This window comes from Clytia hemisphaerica, unplaced genomic scaffold (assembly GCF_902728285.1).
Source record: "Clytia hemisphaerica strain Z4C2 unplaced genomic scaffold, Clytia hemisphaerica genome assembly, whole genome shotgun sequence".
NCBI lineage: Eukaryota > Metazoa > Cnidaria > Hydrozoa > Leptothecata > Clytiidae > Clytia > Clytia hemisphaerica.
In genome coordinates, this window is record NW_027103528.1 from 960,389 (window position 1) to 980,400 (window position 20,012).

A 20,012-nucleotide genomic window follows, 5' to 3' on the forward strand; every position below is an offset into this window, starting at 1 on the left:
GTTAAATACATTGTCCGGGGGGGGGCAAAAAATCAAATTTATGGGTTTGACAATTCCTATCTTATTGATAGAATTCTAATATCATCACATCAGGTCGAGTAGTCATAATGTCTAAAAGATTTCAGACAACATGTAACTTTTTTCCTGGAGGTGGAGGTTCCCAATTGTGGGTAATTAGGGGGCATATCAATGTTTTCCACGACTAACGTCACAATGACGCGAGCGTGTGTGGGGGCGGGGGGTCAGTGGCAGTGACGCTAAGAAAACCCATCAGAAACATCGATATTCGGGGATGATTCTAAACCATCAGCTCGGACATTACGTGGGAATGACGTTTGTGCCCTGTGGTGAGAAAAGTTACCTTAAAAATAAATCGAAGAATTATATTATTATTATGACTCGATTATGTTCAATCTCGTACCTAGAGCCACTTGCAAGTTGCACCACTTTTTGATTTTACTGACGGATGCGAAACAGTCGTGAGAGGGCTGTCAGAATCATAAAAAAGCGTACAGAGGGCCTGGATTCGAGTTAGCGAACATGTATTGATTTCATATATGTTTTTAGGAAAAATATTTTTTATGTATTGTTACAAAAGTCATGCCAACTTATTTGTAGCAATCTTTCCACATACGTTATACGTTGAGTTACTATACTCTACGCTCTATAATATAGCTCTAGACTCTAGGAAAATCTTTTGTTTGCAGATAGAGTTCGTCAATCTAAACACCAGAGACAAACAAATCATATAAACAATAAAACCATGCAAGACAAACAGACCTCATACACTGCGCTTAACATTAGTTTAACAAACTTCGTTGATTTTAAACTTCTCGCAAGAACATATTTGTCAATGCACAGATTTTACGACTTTACAAGGCAAAGGTTACTTTTTCTTCAAGGAAGAGAAAAAGGGGTATATTATTGACATAAATGACTATAGGACATTGTTACGTTGTTTATGACTGCGAATTACAAACTCGTATTTTTCGACTTAAAGATAAGTAAGTGGATAGATATACCTTCTATCCGTTGAGATTTGTGCATTTTAACAAAAGTTTTGATGACTTAGAAGCATTTTTCTAACTGCTTTTTTGATTTGAGTGGCAATTTTGGAGGCAAGCGCGTGATTCTTACTGATAGATACATGTGTGAAGCTTAAGTTCGATTTTGGAATAAAGGCGGACATGTGTAAGTAATACTTTTCCTACAGTTCCGAAAGTACAGTGGGCCCTACAAAAGGTTTATCTCAACACCTCTCTTTACTAACGGGAACCATTCTAAATTTCATATCGATTGTTGAAGAGTTTCAATATACTTTCAACGCTTACAGCATGAGGAGACATATTATAGGTATTGCTTCCGGTTCGACCCAACCTCCTCATGCTTTAATGCCCGAAACAAACCTTAATATCTTTTTTAATTATCCTAACAGTGGTGTGTAATTGTGTCTTTATTTTATCTCGATTTCAGATAGCCGAAGAGGTCGAACAGGGTCAAATCCCGAAATCACCTCCTCCTTGACCGAAGATGATTTGATCGAACGCTTACGTGCGATGACTATCCCTGAGGTATCTGATTTACAACAGAAAAATGACTCGTTTATCTTTGACGATATGTCACAAAGCGGTGATCAAACAGACGGGACATCGAGTCTCAAAAATGATAAACCAACGCGGTTGCTATGCGATCGACCTTCTATACAATCACCAGACTTCGAAGAACTGGAAGCTTCAGCGGGAACTGTTCACAAAAACATTCTTCATTTACGGCAAGATTTAGACAACCTTCGAAAAGTTCATCAAGATTTTTCCAGGTCTTTCAAAGCAGACATGCAAAAGAAATTACTTGAGTTCAGAAAGAAAGCATCAAGGTTGGATGAACACCTCCAAAACAAGCTAGACAACAACAATAATCACTTTTTCGGTGAGAAAAGTTATTGGTTTCCAAATCTTTAGTTAGCCTCGTTCACAGAACCTGTAACGATCCCTACACCGTGCTTGAGAAGTGTACTTCAAATGAAATATCAATATTGGCTAAAACAATATCTAGAAATCTAAACCTTTAAAGCTTCTACATTTTCTCCATCTGGTAAATATCTAATTACTGATCACAAGAGAATTTCTATGTCTCCAGAATAAGGTAGATTTGATTTGTTAAATGACAAAATAATGGTGTGGAGAACAAGAGCATAGAATTCTAGACTAGGTTGGAGCAATATTTACCAGGTTATTCAAACAACATTAAAGGTTTTGTTTTTAAATAAGAGTGATTTCGTTTCTTACTCGTCAATTTTAATTCACAAGCTTTTTCACATTGCATTGACATGTATGTGGAGCAAGATTGGGCAGAAAGAGAAAAAGAAAATACACAAAGATCCAAATGTAAATTTTGGAGATTGAAATATAGCATTGCTATCATCATTATTATCATTCTTAAAAACATTCTTTACAGCCAAAGAGTTACCAGTTCGAGAACAGAGATTCAAATTGACTTCAGACCAAACACATTATCGGACCTTGTTGGCTGATTCAGAAAAACAATTATCGTAAGTTACGTTATTGATGTTGTGGAAAATGAAATGGGTTATACATCTATCAATCCTTAGCAGCGCGGTCAGCTTTTAAGGGGTTTGGTAACGAATTTACAAGGAAACGACGTCAAAATTCTTTGTCCGAAAGGATATCAATGTAACGACTTCAGACATTTTGACATCATCCCTTCCGAATAAACTTGAACCTAGCCTCCTCACGTTTTAAAGGTTGGTACGTGTATCGAAAATAAAAGAATGAATGAATTGATTGATTTATCGAAGTATTCATTGATTGGCAAATTCTTTTCTCATTTTATAGTGAACTAGAAATTCATATCGAGTTGATTCGACTGAACGTGGTGCAAACAAAACGAATCGAACATCCATCCCAGATTGAGGATTTTCGTGATGAGTTAACAGACGTAGTCAAGAATATCAGCATTGCCAAAAGTAAGTAAGAACTGAGAATGTATCAGGAAGCGGAAAGTTCAACTGAAGCTTTCATGTTTAAACACTTCTTTCTACATATAAAGCTACGCAACAATTTTTTATAATTAAATTCGCGGAAAATCAGAGAGCAGCTTTAAGGGATGAGGCTTTAACTACAAGGACAATCTTTCTTTTCTTCCTTCTAGAGAAATATCACGGTTTGGAAGAGACGCTGAAACAGGTCATTCATGCTGAGCTAGAAGTCATACAAAGAGAGGAACAGTAAGTAATTGACGAAGACCTGCACCAAGCAGGTCGAAATATTGTTTACACGAAAAATATATACAGAATGACCATTAAAATGTTATTTAAATTATAATCTACATTCGTATCAAAGTATGACACTAAAGGCAGTAAGTAATTGTATTTCAGCAGAAGAAATCTTTAAGATTCTTGTGTCAAACATTTCCATTCCAAACCCCTGTTCCTTTCAATATTCCATTCAGTTCATGAATGGTTGCCTGGTCCATGAACACAGTGAAAACTAAACTTCTTGTCCAGTCCAGGATTACTGGGCTATCAACATAAAATATCGACTATATTCGTCTAAATGTGTAACAAATGCCATGTCCGAAATCCTTCCATTCTTTAGGTTTCGGAAAGAAGAGCCAAAGAGGATCGAAAATATGATCAAAAGGTGTCGTAAAATATCTTCCACCGTCGAAACTTTGCAGAAGTAAGTAAATAATAGGTTACAAAAATGAAATGTGCGAGACATACAAAACCAAGCCTCGTAATCCACACCAAATATTGAATTCGTTTCAAGTCACCAATAAGATTGAAAAAAGAAGTGGGCTTGACATCTATTCTTGCTTTCAACTTTTTCAGATTGACACAGATCCAAAATGATGATAAACATTTTCGTAAAAGAAAAGATACCTTGGTATAACAGAAGAAGAAGTGGCAAAAAAAGAAAACAAAGAATGGATAATCTAACAAGAAAACTGGTCAACAAGCATGCAGCTACATCCCCTGAAGGCAAAAGATATTCTCTCATAGACATGTACATGAAACCAAATCAAAACTTTATCGTGTATATAGTACCATTCAAAGATTGATGTCATTGTTATATTAGTGTTTAAGCCTTAGATATTACAAAAAAACATTGTAAATACAATCATCCAATCATCCACGGTAAAAAGTGTAAATTTTAAAGCATATTTGGTTCGAATTTCTAAAACACTATTCTAAAATACAAAACATAGCAATTCTCTCGCAAAGTTGATCAGAAGAAAACAGAAACAGAAAAAAACCTTAAGGTAGAAAAAATTATGAAATGGAATTACATATGGTTTTTTGAGAGAGAAACTGGTGTCGGTTAGTAGTTAACTTTACGCTAGCTAAGTCCATAAAATTCAATTTTTAAACATCCGTATACGTTTACATGGAACCTTGAGAAGCATCATTTCTAACTTATAAGATTCTGAGAAACATACCATGAAAATGAAACATAGTAATGACAATTTATCAGAATTTTCAATTTTTAAGTATATTTTCTAAATGAAAAACGTTATAAAAATGAATAAAAAACTATTTAGCATACCCTACTCACAATCAAATCAGCCGTGCCTCTCCTTGTTCCCTTCGCCTCTCCGATGAGCTGTAAGAAAGATTGACAGTATAAGTTTTTTATGAAAGTAAAGAATTGAAATATAAAGTAAATGATGTAAATGTAAACAACTCCTTAACACCATTTTTCTTCTAATGAATCAGCCTCTGTAGTGTATCTTATGTCTATAATGCTTTATTTTAAAAGCATACGGGAAATTCGGGCTGAGCCACAAATTATGCTTGGTCATATGCTTACAAAACCTTTTCAAAACATCATCAATTCACCGGCTGATTTTCATCATTTTCACTTTTACTTTTGTTGATAATTGTTCATATTCATATGTTTATTCAAATCAAGGCAAGTTATACTCCTATATCCATGCAGAAATAGCTCAATATAACAAACAACATTCAAAGAATGAAAAAATCGAGTTAGTTCAGAATTACAAGGCCCCGAGATCAAAACTGAAGAGACAAATATTTATTTTGCTGCTGGCAGTTTCATCTTCGGGTAGCAAAGAAAAGTATTTTGTTATATTCGAGGATTGAAATTCCAAAGAACCCTTCAGATCTACAGATTAATATTTAAAAAGACTTTACAAATGGAGGGCTTTGGCTAAGGAAGCAGGAAAAGTTTCTAAATTCGAATAAATTTCAAACTCACTGTCTTTCCATTCATCCCATTCTCTAGCTTTCTTCAGTTTTTCTTCATCATGTTCATCTCTATCTTCGTCCTTCTCATCCTCCGCTGTGCTCCCGCTCGCACCTCCTTTACTTTTCGAACTAAGAAAACCAGAAGAAAGCTTTCTATCGTTTATTACTCTAGATACGTTAATGCTATTGCGGTTAACCTGAAAATGGGCCCTGAAGAAGATAGTGAAAGTGTCGTCTTTAACGTGACTAACAGTCAAAACCCATCAAGGCTGAAGGATTTAAAGGAGTAGCCTGACATTCTACATTAGAGGGTCGACGTTACGAAATCTTACTTATAGTCCTGGACGATTTTCCCCTCACGAAGTTCTTTTTCGAAGTATTCTTCTTGTGACATAGTGGGTAAGTTCCTGTATCCTGCACCGAATACCTGGTTCTAAAAAGACAGTGATTTCAAATTCAAATCAAAATTTCAGACAAATTTGATACTCAGATTACATTAATGAGAAATTCCTTCATCGCTATAAGAGTTGTGTACAATGCTAACCAATCAATTTTCTCCCATACTCTCCATTTAACTGATAAACCATGTCCTTAGGTTATTAAAAAACCCAAAATTTAACCTTTTTAAAATTCTCAAAGGAGATATAAACTAAATGCAAAATACTGAATTTCAAAACCTCAAAGAAGGGATAAGAGGGGAGTGGGAGCTAATCTCTGTCGGAAGGATCCAAAAACAGTATGGCTCCTGGCTGATAGACCTTTTATTCATTTCCATACCTGGAGCATTTCTCTGGTGATCAGGATCGGCTTCAGAGGCTGAAATAAACAAAAGAAAGTGTAAACAATCCTAGAAACTCCAGAGAACAAGAGCCTCCATAGAACAAGAATGAAGAGTGAGAAATAAGAGTGAATTGAATTCCATTCATTTGTTCAGACTTAAAAACTCTATTTTTGTCGATCTACTCCTGTTCTCTGTCAAACCTGCCAACAACATTCCATTAAAGAATGTTTGTCTTGAAAAATCACAGTCAAAAGCCTTGTTTTGATTTTACCAGGCAAAGAAGGCAGGAGAAGCTTGATAAATATCTCTGTCTACCTTGACTTCTTTGGGAGGTTGTGGTTTGATCTTCCCCATCTTTAGTTTCTCCATGTGTTCCAGTATGTCCATTTCACCTAGAGGTCACAGATATGGTGGCGATTATAAGAAATCGAAATAAAGGAGCCTATCATACAAAAAGTTTTCAAAGGAATAGCAAAACTGTAAGTTTCTCAGAAAGTATAGTTTAAAAAGATTATTAGTTTCTGATGATCAAAACTTACTTTTTATGGAATCGACATTCTCCACTGCTCTATTTATCCACAATTTGATCCAATTCATATAATGCTCCCTCTAAAGTATGTGAAAATACTCTTAATCGAACAAAATTTCGAAGAGAAATGCCTTTAATTTGGCTGTGTAATGTAAGTCAACACTCAACACCCTAAATACTACCAGTCTACATGTTCAAAGTGCTCGTATTTTCATTATTTTGTGAGTATTTTTGTGTTTCTATAAAAGATTGGATGATTTGAAGCCAACGAAGTCTTAAAATATTCTTAACTTAATCTTAATATTTTGGCCATCAAAGACTTATGTTCGTATATATACCTTAAGGGAAAAAAATTTAGACAGAAAGAAAATTTGGTGGATTTAGTCAAATTCCGCTAAATTAAGTTCACCAGCAAATTTAATTTTTTCCGCCATCCGCCAAAATAAATTCCCGCTAAATTGAAATCATTGTATTCAATCTCCAAATGTGCTTAAAATAAGTTTTTTCTTTATTTAATAGCGTTTTTTGGCCAAAAATATCTTTCATCCGCCAAATTAAATTTTTCAAGCCATCCCCTGAACTTAATTCCCTCTGAAATAACTTTTTCGGCCATTCGCCAAATTAAATTCCCTCTAAAATTTGTTCCCTTAAGTTAGTTTTTTTTGTCTATGAAAACATCGAAGTGTCTTACTGTTGCTGACTCATCGACTGATATTTCATTTTTTTCAAGGCGATCTTGAATGATCTGTAATGAGTGGTGAAAAATATTTGAAAAAAACAAGTTGTTATTGATGTCCATGTCAATCAACGTAAGGAGAACATTGGGAAAGAGCCCTCACACCTAGGACAGAACATGAGGCAGTTGATTGAAAAGCAGCCCAAAATCAGGCCTTCGAAATCTGACCCTTACAATGTAGACAAAATTTAGTCAAATTTGAATAGATTTGGGTCAAAAATTAACCCTGACGGTGCATTTTCTTGAAAATATTTGTCCATTTCAAGGGCAAGGGTTTTTCAAAACTTCGTTTTGTTTTGCTCACTTTTTACATCCTGAGAGTGCACTTTCACTTCACTGATCTTCGCTCACATTTCGACTCTATCTAACAGTGTATTTTTTTATCTTGAAAACATACCCTTGAGGGTCACACATACGGTAGGTCATCTACATTGAATGCCCGCACCTCAAGAACATTTCTGAAAAGAGCCAATACCCCATTCAGAAGTGAAATTCTAGAATGTCCTACCAATCCATGTAAAACAATTATAATACCTTTATGGAATTTTCAAGCAGTTTATTTTCTTTGAATCTTGAAATTTTTTCTTCTCGTATCTTATTTCTAATTGTGTCTGTGTCTGGCTTTTTCTCTTCCTCACTTTGATCCTCTATGTAATGTGATAATTTCTAGTAGTAAGAAAGTGTATAACATAAATTGCAACTAATGATAATACTTTGAGACCTTGTACTTTGTAACGTAGAATGACAAATTCTAACCCTGATGCCCATAATACTTCAAGAATTACTCTCGGGTACCTAATAGCCGAGGGATTGGAATAAGCGGGGGGGGGGGTTGGAAAAAATCTCAAAACTTAATAAGCCGGGGGGGGGGGAGGGTTGGAATAAAAATGTCCTAGGTGGAAAATCTTTGAAAAGGAGGCTCAGAATTAGGACAAAAGAGGGAACTTTCAAAAACATCTCCCCAAAAATTAATAAGCGGGGGGGGGCGGAATAAGAATGTCCTGGGTGGAAAATTTTCGAAAAAATTAATTAGCGGTGGGGACGGCTATTAGGTACCCGAGAGAGAGTATGCTGGTCATATTATTGTTGTCCGGTATAAAAAATGTAAATAAATCATAATATTACGAAAGGGAAGCTGTGCCAACGGTTAATCTGGACAGTATGTCTAAAATTAAATAAAGGTTTGTTTTAGGGACGGAAATCCATATTGATCCACTTGAACAACAAACTTGGTGGACAAAGTTACCTTATTTGTAATTTGATAATCCTGACAATGTTTCAGAAATGAACGAAAATACACCTAGAAAAGAAAGTACACAAAGTCAAAGGTTTTCTTTTGTTTTCTTCCCTCTGATTTTAGGCAAGGAAATCAAAAAAAGAAAAAAGAGAAATTTTTAATTCAAAAACAAGAATATTTACCAATGCGGTTTTGACCGATAACTTTCTTTCATCAGAAATTAATTTCAATGACAACTCGCCAAGGAAAGCAGGTAGTAGCAAAAAGCTGAAATAAAAAATGAAACAGAAAAGTAAAAAAACACACATAGATTGGTCTGTTTTATGTATGGTTTAGTGGTACCCAATTCCCCTCACATAGTATGGGTTGACCTGGGCGAAGGTGTGTTCACTTGCCAAATGAACCGTAGTACTCTAGTGGGGATCGAACTCGACCTCCTAGATGGGAGTTAAGAGCCATAACCACCACTACGCTTTATTATGTATGTTTAACAGCCTGATTAAACTCAAGATAGGTTGTTTAGACAGAGACAGAATCACCTTATAGTTTCCGTGGAAATTTCATCAATGTGTTCATTAGAACTGAACAGCCCCAAAATATTCACCATATGTGTACATTTTATGAATGTCTCGATGCACAACTTTGTCTTTTTCTATGAATGAGAGTAAAAAACAGAATAAATAATTTCAGAAACAATGACTGCTTATTTAACAAAGTAAAGGAATGAATCAGGTTAAAATAATTTGTTATAGTAGATTCACAAACCTGATAACTATCAGAATTTGATGGCTCAGAGCTGTCTTCTATCTCCAGAAAATCTTTCCATCCTTTCTTAAATAGTTGTGGCAAATTTTGGCCATCATTCTTCAGACTGTTCAATTCACTCATTTATTTTATTATTACTTTATCGTTTTTGCTGTAAAACAAGAAAAATTAATTTTTGTCATGGTGTTGCCTAAATAGTCAAATTTTATTAAGCCTAAGTTAATTTTTTAATAATTCTACAATTTTGTAAGGTATAAATTATTTCTTTTTCTCATTCTTTTTTGAAAAATGTTTATATATCTAAAATTACAAAATTAAAAAAAAACTAATATATCATAATTTACACGCCAACTATGTTAAAAATCTAAATATCTAAGTTTCATTTTTATCTTCATACTTTTTGGGAAGTTTTAATCCAACCATGCGAGCAGTTTCTTCCACCGATCGTTCACCTACCCCTCTATATTGCACTATCAGCTCCTACAAAGTTGTAACCACAACAATATTAATCAAAGTAATTCTAGTAAATTTCCAGTTCCAACTGAACTGAAACTGAGTTCAAATGAAAATAAAAATAGTAGTTTAAAATGTAATTATTGTTCATAGTTTGTGCCACTGAAAAACCCTATTCCTATTATTTGGGTAATAATATTCAATGAATAAAATTTTCACCTGCGCTCTTCTGCTCCCATGAAGCAATGTTGTGTAAATCTTTATATTTTCAACATTGGCCAAATCTGAAAATGTTGAGGGATTTCTGATTTCATTGTAAATTGGTGATTTGCGCCAACATAGATGCTGCAATAAAAATACATTATAAGAAGGTGTAATAGAAAAAGTGTCATTTTAACAATAAAAAGAAAAATCCAAGGTATATTGTCAAATCAACTTTTTTTTATTACAGAGATTTACAAGTTAGGCTCACAGTGGGTCTCTAACCAATCTCATTTAAACTCTTCTTGTGTTGTAATTCAAATCAATGGTAATTTTTACGGATTTAAATTCTAATTAAATTCTTACCTCTGCCGTGCTTTTCTTCAATTCTTCATGATGTTTCAACTCAACCAATAAATTTCTTATCAACCTCAAAGTTTGACTTTTTGATGCCATTTCTTATGTATTTAGATCTTTAAAAAAGACATATTATATAACACCTAAATCAAAAGGTTTAGCTAAAAATGCAAGTTAACTGCAAGATTTACTAGTTAATGTTATTCTTATTCAACCACAAAGGAAAAATTAAACTTGTGCTTGGGCAAAACTCAACTTGTCTAAAAGAAAAGATTTGCATGGATGAGTCTTGTACATAATTACTAGTAATGAAAATCGTAATAATATTTTATCATCTTTACCATTATATTTCAATATTTTTCTCAAAATGCAACAGAAAGGTACAACAATTGTGTAAAAAATAAGCTAAAATATTTTTAAGTCATAATATAATAATTGATATAGAATTGAAATTTATCGAAATAATAAAAAATAATTTTGTTTGATATTTTCTATTCTTAAATCATATCAATTAACCTAACTGTGACCTTAAAAAAAAAAAAAAAAAAAAAAAAAAAATATTGGTTTTCTATTTTGATTTAAGGATGAAATTAATTTCAATTGAAACTAAAGTAAATGATAAGCAATTGATTTCATACTGTGTGGATATCAAACAATGACAAAATACACTACACATCTTATTGAAAAAATAACCATCAGAGTGTCCAAACAGACTAAGCAAGTTCTGCTAAATCATTTATGGCTCAACAATTGATCAATTATGATTCTGAAGCTGAGAGCAAAATTTCCTTTATAGGTGTAGACAGAAGCAGTAACTGAGATATTTTCTTACTTTACCAGTGGATACCCCTTAAAACCTACAACAAAAAAAGGTACCCTCTATATCCTGATAGAGAAAACAGTAAGGGCTGAAACTTTTTCTGGTGAGTCTAGGCTACATATGAATTTCTTCCCTGGCTATGGTATTTTGTAAAAGCTGCTAAGAAAATTTTTATTGCTTGTTGAGAAAATGAAATTTTAGCGATTTACCCCTTAACCCACAAAATGGTTTTCTTGAATAACTTTTTATAAAATAGTCCATTTGGTCTCAAGTTTTAAACAGTGATTCACTGGAAAGTTACTAATACTACATGTAGATCATTGGTACCTAAATATTTCCAAAACTGTACGTTAAAATCAAATTACACCTTAAAACCTACACTAATACACCTTAAAACCTACACTAATACACCTTAAAACCTACACTAATACACCTTAAAACCTACACTACACTAATACACCTTAAAACATACAAAAATTGACCCCTTGCTCACAACTTACTGAAACTGTGAAATTGCAATTCAGGTGCTGAATCGAGATTCAATTGATCAAATACTTGCTAGAAATCCATTCCCAAAACAATATTTGCATTTTTCAGGATTTCATACCCATAATGCAAATTGCGCCTGTTTATTTGTCACAAAACGGCTTTGAAGGGTCAAAAATTTTATTCACTTCATTTTTGATGTATGTTACTAATGTTTTTCTAAATCTCCATCAAATTTGTGACATTTTGGTATGCAAACCATGCAAACCATGTTTTGAGAAAGTCAATTTTTAGACTTAATTGGCCACTACCATAAATGAGCTTTTAAAAAATAGAACTTTGAGGGCCTTACAATTTCTTTGGGGTGTAACCATGTAGAAGAAAATGATTTTTTCATACCTACCATAAATAGGTACCTAAAAAGTATAGGTTTTATGACCTTAAATTCATTTGTGTAATCTCAAGGTCCAAAAACCATGATTTTTTAAAGGGATTTTTGATAAAATCTTCAATAACTTCAAATTTTACGACACTTTACGATAATTAAAATTCTTGAAATTAGGTAATTTATGAAAGTACCTATATTAAAGATTGTAAAAAAGTGAATTATACAATATTAAATTAAGTTTGGTGGTTAAGAGAGCCCAAAACCCAACTTTTTAGGTTTTAAGGGGTATGTGGTTTTAAGGGGTATCCACTGGTATATTATATATTGAACTTAAAAAATCACATTCTATATTGGTATTGAGTATACACTTTTTTATAAGAACCAGTAAAATTTTTCTGAGACTGGGCTGTTCTTATTTTTTTTGCACTTTGAGCAGCTTTGAGCCTCAAATTCAGTTCTTATCTTATCTTGTTCTTATTTATCTATAGGGTGTAATTGAGGTATTTTCAGTGTTATACCCAATTTTTACTACTTTTACCTCTAAATTGCTTGAAATTAAGTAAATTCAGGCTCAATATTGTTCTTAAATTGTTCTTATTTTTTGCCGATTTTGTGCCACGTTGTTTTTTTTAATTGTTCTTATAAATTAAAAGTGTATGTAAAATACCCAAAATAATGAGGCTAAAAAATAAAGATAGCATCGGATTTAACCAAAATAATTCAATTATAATGTTGATCATAAAAAGAAGAATTTATTATATACAGTACTGTAACAGTATCCATTGATTAAAATTGTTTAATTTGGTTTTCAAAAATTGTAAAACCTTATCCTTCAGCAAACTTAGATGAAACCCATGCAAGACCCCATTTTAGATTTGTAAGCATAAATTTGAGCGCTTTGGTCCAGTGTTCTTCAGAATTGAATTGGATTTTGACAGAGTAGTTTCCAGATCCCGAGGAATCATAGATTTTGCCTTTTTCCATGCGATACGGCAAGTAAAACTTAGATTCCCCTTTCTCTACTTCTTCTTTGAACTGCTGTAAACAATCAAGAAAAGCAACCATGGCTTGGTCAAACTTTGTGTCCCAGAAAAACCTGACTCCTCCAGTGCAATACAACGGTAACTCCTTGGATTTATCATCAATACATTCAACATAGGATTGGTTACCATAGGGAACTAAGCGATAATGCTGAAAAGTCAAGCCAATTTTCTTTGCAAGAGAATTCAATAAAAGAACAGTTTGACCCCAAGCAGCATTTATTTCTGGCCATTCAACAGGCACAGTCGGTAATCTACCTAACCTAAAATTATTAATTGTACCAAAATGGCCTTTGTGCCAGATATGAAATGTACTGTTAAAAACATTGGTTTTCCTCAACTTTTCTAACTGACTTTTTGCATATTGCAACTGATTGTGAACACTCAGTTGTTCATCTTCAAAATCTAGCAAGCTTTTCTGGTGTTTGCAGTATTCTCTCCAATGTTGTTCTTCTTGGAGTGTCAGCTTCTCATCTTCAATCTTCATTGCTTTTCGCTCTTCTTGAATTTGATTGTGAGCATCTTCTGTTTCGGAAATTTCTTTCATTAGCTGAGCTTGTTCTGCTTCAAGACGCTCAATATCTAAATCAAGCAGGGAGTCATTCATGTAATCCTTTGATTCAAGTTTGCCAAGCAAGTTTTTATAGCCTTCAAGTTCATTTTCTGTTGAAACTAACTGATCGTTTAACAAATCAAGCAGATTGTCAGTGCATTCTTCACAGAGTGGATGATCAATGTCACTAGCTCCTGACATGATATCAAATAGTTGAGTAGACACTTTAACTTTATATGAAAGACTATCCATACTTGAACCATCTTCAATCTTCTCGTTAGATTTTGCTGAGGAAATAACTTTTTGTGTAATATCAGAAGGTGGAGAAAAATTTTTATACCAGTTTTGAGTTTTATCTTCATATGAATACTGCATTTCCATCACCTTGGAGTGCAAATAAAGTGAAGATTCCAGTTCCTTCTTTGTATCAGCATCTAAGGAATATATAGAACTATCCATTTTCAAGGGTTGGTAGCATCTTTGACAGACAAAACTGACGTGAGTTGTTTCTTTTCCAGTGCTCGCAGCCGCCGCCATCTTGGATATTTTTCACTTTCGATTTCTGACATTCCGCATTATGGGCTAATGTATGATAATATGGTCATCGCAATGTCGAGTTATTACGAGTATTAAAACCTGAGTTATGAAAAACTCGAGTTATGACGTAATAACTCGGTTTATTAAGGTGCATCTTAATTTTCCGAGTTTTTCAACTCGGTCACAGGTATACCTTAAATTTTCCATAAAGGTGCGCCTTAATTTTTCAGAGTTAATTTTAACTCGGTCATTATTTTAGGTGCACTTTAAATTTTCGAGTTATATAACTCGGTTTTTATGTGCACCTTAATTTATCGAGTTGTATAACTCGGTCATTTTAGGTACACCTTAAATTTTCGCGTTACATAACTCGGTTTTTCCTACCAAAGTTGCGCGGCCTAGCGCGGTCCGATTTTAAGGCTTCAGTTTTTCTTGCCTGAAAAGGTGTTAAAGATTCGATTCTAGCCCTTCGGGCTTATACTTCATTGATGGTGCACTTTACATTCTCGAGTTTCATAACTCGGTTTTTTAGGATTTACTTTAAAAGTTCAACTTAATTTTTTACTGAACCAAGTTGGTCAATCAATGTAATTTTCTCTCCTCAATCAGGCACAGCGTCCACAGCGTCACTTTCATCAGGTAAATACCCCAAGTGTTATATATTTGGAAAGCTCAATCATTCTGGAATGTTGTGTCATGGAATTTTTTCAACAATCATAATGAAATAGCGAATGGGGTTTCCTCTGATGTGAAATATCTTCGAGTCCTTTGTAGACTAGTAAACTACCTAGTCGGTTATTGCTTATAACCTTATAATATAACACTATCCAATCAAATAATGTAAATAACGGTAAATATCAAGCCCATGGGGGGGGGTACTTAGGCAAATAGAGGGTACGGTATGTGCCGCCCTTCGGAAAAATCTGAAAATCAAATTTTAGTCCCAATAAGGGTCGGAAAAATAGAAAAATTTCAACTTTTTTTGAAAGAATGAAATTTGGTCAAATTTGTTCCGCTAAGGGTCGTAAAATTCCCAAAATGTTCCTTTGTTTTCTCTTCACCTAAGAATTAAGATCGTAAGGAGAGACATACAGATCTCTACCTACCCGTGCGGGATTGCATTTATTTTTCTTTCTGTTTATTATTGCGTTGTTCCATGTCCAATGACTATGAAATATCATTTATAGTCAAAAAAGTTGGATTGATTCTCAAAAACCTAAAAAAAGTTGTAAAATTAAACAACGTTTTTTGAGGGAAGTAGCTTCTAGTCGTTGAAATTCAGAAAAGAGACGCAACTATTCACCCCTTCGATTCTTTTTATTTGGAGCTTGATTTTTTGTATATTGTACAACAAAATTCCACCTTTGAAAAACGAGTTATATAACTCGAAAATTTAAGATGCAACCAAAATGACCGTTACGTTAGGATTGGCTCGGAAAATTAAGGTGCACCTTAGAAAACCGAGCTATGACGTCATAACTCGCGTTTATCATAACTCGGGTTTTCATAACTCGGATTTTCTTTTAACTCGGGTTTATTCCAGGCCTCTTTTCTTTGTAGAAAAATTCGGAAACACTCGATGTTTTGGAAAAAGCGATCTCATGCGGGCGTCTTTTGTCAAAAAATGGATGCCGAAGCCAACTTCAGAGGCAGAGAAGTGTAAAGAGATGGAAAAACAGCTTCTTGAATGCAATGGAAATATGTCTCGTCATGTACCAGGTCCTTTTGCCTTTAATAGAGTTTTGATCGATGGATTTCTTTTGGGCCATTCCAGAAAAAAAACATTACCCCCTAATGGATGACATCAATTTTTGAAATAAATTTTGGCACGGAATTCCAGGCAAACTTTAAAGAGAAAGTATCGGAATTCCATGAATTTTACTTAATTTTGCATTAAAGTATTGGAATTCCATGATTTTTTTAGGTTACAGTAACGGAATTCCACGGTTTTGGTAGGTATTTTGTAAATTTGTTACGGAAATTCCGAACTTTCTTGAAAGCAATTTGCTACGGAAATTCCATGTCGTCATCCATTGGGGGGTAACGAATAAAAACTGGAATGGCCCTTTGTTGTTGTTTTGAGTCTAATTTTCAGATAATGTGTAAACTTTTGAGGAGGGGTTTATATTTTGGCCATTCCCATATTTTGGTAGGAATACCATAACTTGGTCTAATGTCGACATCCCTCATCTAATTCCGACACCCTTTTTTTATCAACTGAAATTGATAGAAAAGTCAAAACTGTTTTTCTTTGCTTAGTGGTCAGAGAGGAATAATCCTTGATTTCAATCAGTGATTCGAGCTTTCATATTTATTCATTATTCCTGTCTCTAAATGTCTCTCTAAATAGCCTGGGAATCCATGCTATGATTTCTTCTTTGATAAACTGATGGCGAAATGTATAGCAAGGTACGGGCTGAGAGTTTGAATTTCTCAGATCCTAACACTGACTTTTATATAACCCCAGGGGATGTCAATCGAAAATTTCGATTGTCGAACAAATCAAATATAATCGAAACCAATCGAAGTGATTGACCGAATCGATCGAAGCCAATCAAAGTGATTGATCGAAACCATCGAAGTCAATCGAAGATTTACATCATTTTAAGATTGATTTGGTTCAATATTACTCGATTGGCTTCGATTGATTCGGTCAATCACTTCGATTGGTTTCGATATTATATTTGAAATTTTCAATTGACATCCTTTTTTGTTAGTGGACTAAATGAATAGCCCAAACAATAACACCATCAGTCAGGACCTCATTTCACTTTATCGATATTATGCAAACGGCAGTGTGCGCTAAATAATCTTGGTTTCGCTTTCGATTTCAAGCAAAGGTCTTAGCAACAGGGCGCGCGGACATAGCAACGGGGCTGGGTAGAAAAATCTAAACATAGAATTCAAAAAAATTACCGATCATCGTATAGAGCACTAAAAAATACCCCCTTTCTATGTTTAGTTTGTTCTACCTTGGATAATAACTGAAAACATCTTCAAAAAACCTTCGTCCGCTATCAGCCCGCGCGGTAATCTTTGCCCACTTCGATTCTTAGATAATGAATAAGAGAGGTGCGCTTAGCTAAGCCGTGCTCGCGGGCGATAAATTTATGTTTACTGATCTTGTATATTTGAGTGGTATTTATCCAATGAAAAGGATGTTGACAAAATATATGCACGGCGCTGACAAAATATGCACGGCATTGATTATGACGTCATTAAATATGTCAATGTCGATTCAACGCCCGTTAAAGAAAATAATTCATAGATAGTTCTTTTTATCTTGAAATTTAAAAATACGAACAAAAAAAGAATCAAATTTAATATTTGTTTCCTATCTAGATTATATTAGCGTTAGAGAATCGGTAAATTTTCACGAAAAATATTTCGCGATGGCGGTACGCCCAATCGCGCCCACGGGAAAGTTCCAATTTTTAATTATCGGGAAATCGGGGAAACCGGTTCACCATGTGGATAAAAAACGTACGGAATGAAACCTGACAGAAGGTTTTCAAGCAGATTTATTCAGATAAAGCTATAAGAGGTTCATTACTTGTGGATTTTAAAACCTACATAAGCAAAAACGAAAGTTGTTGGGAAGGAAAGAGTAAACGCAAGACAGAAGGTTTGGTTGTGTTGATCAGGTATGTTTTTATTCTATCCGAACTAATGTTAAAAAAGACCAAAGAGGTCCTGACTGACCATGTGTGATCAAATCATGATCGAAGTAAATCGAAGTGATTGTTCATATCAATCGAACTCAATCGAAGTGATTGATCGAACAATCGTAACCAATCGAAGTAATTGATCGAATAGATCGAATCCAATCGGAGACGATCGAAGATTTACATCTTTTTCCCATTTTGATTGAATTCAATTGTTCGATCAATCACTTTGATTGAGTTCGATTGCTTCAAACAATCACTTCGATTTACTTCGATTGAATTCGATCGATTCGACTCCAAATCGAATTCGATTGAGTACGATTGACATCCCCTGGATAAACCTGGACCAAGCAATATCTGCCATCTTTGATTGGAGTTTTTTGGATTTGGTACCCAAGGAGAAGCCATTGCAGTGTTAAAAATTAACGTCTAACGCCGCTACATAAAAAAAAAAATTGAGGAAAATTAGATCTAGCGCTCTCGATGCATTTACACCGCTATTGAGTAGTGCCACCATTACGGTACCAATTTCCAAAAAACTCAGATCAAAAATTTTGCTTGGCTGGGATTGAGAAGCTTGGTCCAGGGTATATAAAGGTCAGTGGATCCTAATAACAGTTGAAAACATAGCCAATCAAATTTTTATTATTCTTTTACTGGTCACACTTTCTTAGAGAAAGCGCAACTTTCAAAATTTGTTTTTTATTTTAGTACGTGAGGACAGCGCTAAATTCGAATTTCCCACTGTAAAAAAATATGAGTCCAATATTGGACTCACAGCTCGAACCTGTCTTGTGTATATACATCCAATTATAAAAAACACACGACGGGTCTCCTCTAACTAAAGTTAAAGAAGGGTGTCAGAGTTAAAGACGATGAATTGTTGATATCCGTGATATTAGTAGTCTGGCTGAAATACAATAAAACAGGGATGAGCGTAGAAAAAATTTCTGCATTAACTTTGTAGGTACGGTTCAGTTAGGCGGCGGCAATCACAAATATCTTCATTTCGCGTCCTCGCTGGATCTAAAAAGTGAGTAGGTCGGTCGGTCGCTATGGTAAAAATTTTCGGGTTTTCTTAAAATTGGTCTTTGAGGCGGTAAAAGGTAAAAGGGCGTTAACTAAGGCGGCGGGAGGCCCAATTGCGTGTATGTTAAATTGCGTGGTTTCAGATTATATATGAAGTTTAAACACTGTGACCTTTGACACATAATGGCACGTGTAATGATAAACAAAGTTAAAATGCTGCGAATGCACTAGAAATCACTCACAGAAATCGGCAAAAATAAAATTTTTGAGCAAAGGAATAACGTCATCAAAACAAAAAGTCTTACGAATTTACCGACTCTGCCACTCAATTTTACTCAATTTTTAGGAGTCGGTTTGAGTGACGTGAAACAAAGCTATTTGTGATTGCCGCCTTAGGGAAACCATCCAGAATCCTGCCATTTTATAAGCCAGCAAAAACTAAATGACACTTGTAAACTTAAGTTTCTTACGATTTCCCATCGAAAACAACCAAAAACATTGCTACTTCCCAAAGCCGGAGACCAAAACAAATTATCTTCCAAGCCAGAGACCAAAACAAATTATCTTCCAAGATTATGGCCCCCTTTTGGATCTATTGTTAAGGCCTTCTAAAACGGTGGAAAGAGTTGCGGAAAGACGTCCTCTGCTTCAAGGGTGGTAACGTCAAAACACTTAATATGATCTTCCAACAGAAGGCGAGTTAGTTGCCGTGTGAGTTATGTCATGCACTCCACCGCAGCGCACAACGAACAGTGTTTCAGTGAATATCAATAATTATAAGAATATCTTATGCGCTTAACTTCAGTAAACCTCAAGTGCTTCAATGAAGATGAAGAAGGTAAAAAGATAAAAAATGCACTGGATAATTTTCATTTTAACAGTTATGGTCAATCATTGCTGAAAGTTTGAAAAAGTTTTTCCGACGCAAAAAAAAATTTCAGCCAATCAAAAGCACAGTGTGCTTATACTTACTTTGTTTGCTACATCGTCTAGGCTATAAAAGTGAGAAAAGACACAAACGCCATTTTTTAATGAGTGCTGTTATGATTTTTTTATTGCAGCCGCGTACAGGAACTTGCCAAATGTTTCTAACTGCCGTTGGAAGCAAAATTTTATGTAGATTATCATACCCAGAGCCTCGTGGTGAGGCTCTTTGGGAAAACTTTTGGTAAAACCAAGCCTGGAGTGTACTTCTTTGCCCTAAAATA

General features: G+C 34.5%; 3 protein-coding genes and 2 long non-coding RNA genes across 5 annotated transcripts; 2 read left to right on the forward strand and 3 right to left on the reverse strand.

The window, feature by feature from the left end:
- Positions 1-1,103: 1,103 nt before the first annotated feature.
- Positions 1,104-2,991, forward strand: LOC136799612 (uncharacterized). The gene is made up of 4 exons (XM_067056335.1): positions 1,104-1,191; positions 1,474-1,926; positions 2,455-2,548; positions 2,853-2,991. The coding sequence occupies exons 1-4, from the start codon at positions 1,188-1,190 to the stop codon at positions 2,989-2,991; spliced, it is 690 nt and encodes a 229-aa protein (XP_066912436.1). The 5' UTR covers positions 1,104-1,187.
- A 177-nt stretch (positions 2,992-3,168) lies between these two features.
- Positions 3,169-3,969, forward strand: LOC136799414 (uncharacterized). The gene is made up of 3 exons (XR_010845517.1): positions 3,169-3,244; positions 3,615-3,698; positions 3,851-3,969. It is a non-coding gene; the product is annotated as an uncharacterized lncRNA (long non-coding RNA).
- A 526-nt stretch (positions 3,970-4,495) lies between these two features.
- LOC136799451 (immunoglobulin-binding protein 1-like) lies at positions 4,496-9,431 on the reverse strand. The gene is made up of 12 exons (XM_067056160.1): positions 9,276-9,431; positions 9,050-9,162; positions 8,693-8,777; positions 8,520-8,573; positions 7,808-7,939; positions 7,229-7,282; positions 6,548-6,617; positions 6,324-6,400; positions 6,005-6,043; positions 5,560-5,660; positions 5,238-5,356; positions 4,496-4,622 (listed from the first exon to the last, which is right to left on the reverse strand). Exons 1-12 carry the CDS (start codon positions 9,396-9,398, stop codon positions 4,582-4,584), a joined length of 1,008 nt encoding a protein of 335 aa, XP_066912261.1. The 5' UTR covers positions 9,399-9,431; the 3' UTR covers positions 4,496-4,581.
- Positions 9,432-9,515: 84 nt separating this feature from the next.
- Positions 9,516-10,432, reverse strand: LOC136799415 (uncharacterized). Its single transcript, XR_010845518.1, has 3 exons — positions 10,296-10,432; positions 9,948-10,073; positions 9,516-9,755 (listed from the first exon to the last, which is right to left on the reverse strand). It is a non-coding gene; the product is annotated as an uncharacterized lncRNA (long non-coding RNA).
- Positions 10,433-12,792: 2,360 nt separating this feature from the next.
- On the reverse strand, positions 12,793-14,149 carry LOC136799452 (beclin-1-like). Its single transcript, XM_067056161.1, has one exon. The coding sequence runs from the start codon at positions 14,108-14,110 to the stop codon at positions 12,806-12,808; it is 1,305 nt and encodes a 434-aa protein (XP_066912262.1). The 5' UTR covers positions 14,111-14,149; the 3' UTR covers positions 12,793-12,805.
- Between the last annotated feature and the right edge of the window lie 5,863 nt (positions 14,150-20,012).

Bases quoted from the DNA above. Each gene is read 5' to 3' on its own strand.
- LOC136799612 (XM_067056335.1), top strand. The intron at 1,927-2,454 runs GTGAGAAAAGTT...CATTCTTTACAG, and splicing joins CAACAATAATCACTTTTTCG to CCAAAGAGTTACCAGTTCGA. The intron at 2,549-2,852 runs GTAAGTTACGTT...CTCATTTTATAG, and splicing joins GATTCAGAAAAACAATTATC to TGAACTAGAAATTCATATCG.
- LOC136799451 (XM_067056160.1), bottom strand. From the start codon at position 9,398: ATGAGTGAATTGAACAGTCTGAAGAATGATGGCCAAAATTTGCCACAA. The intron at 7,940-8,519 runs GTAACTTTGTCC...TCTTACTACTAG, and splicing joins ATTATCAAATTACAAATAAG to AAATTATCACATTACATAGA. The intron at 6,401-6,547 runs GTAAGTTTTGAT...TGTGACCTCTAG, and splicing joins GAATGTCGATTCCATAAAAA to GTGAAATGGACATACTGGAA.
- LOC136799452 (XM_067056161.1), bottom strand. From the start codon at position 14,110: ATGGCGGCGGCTGCGAGCACTGGAAAAGAAACAACTCACGTCAGTTTT.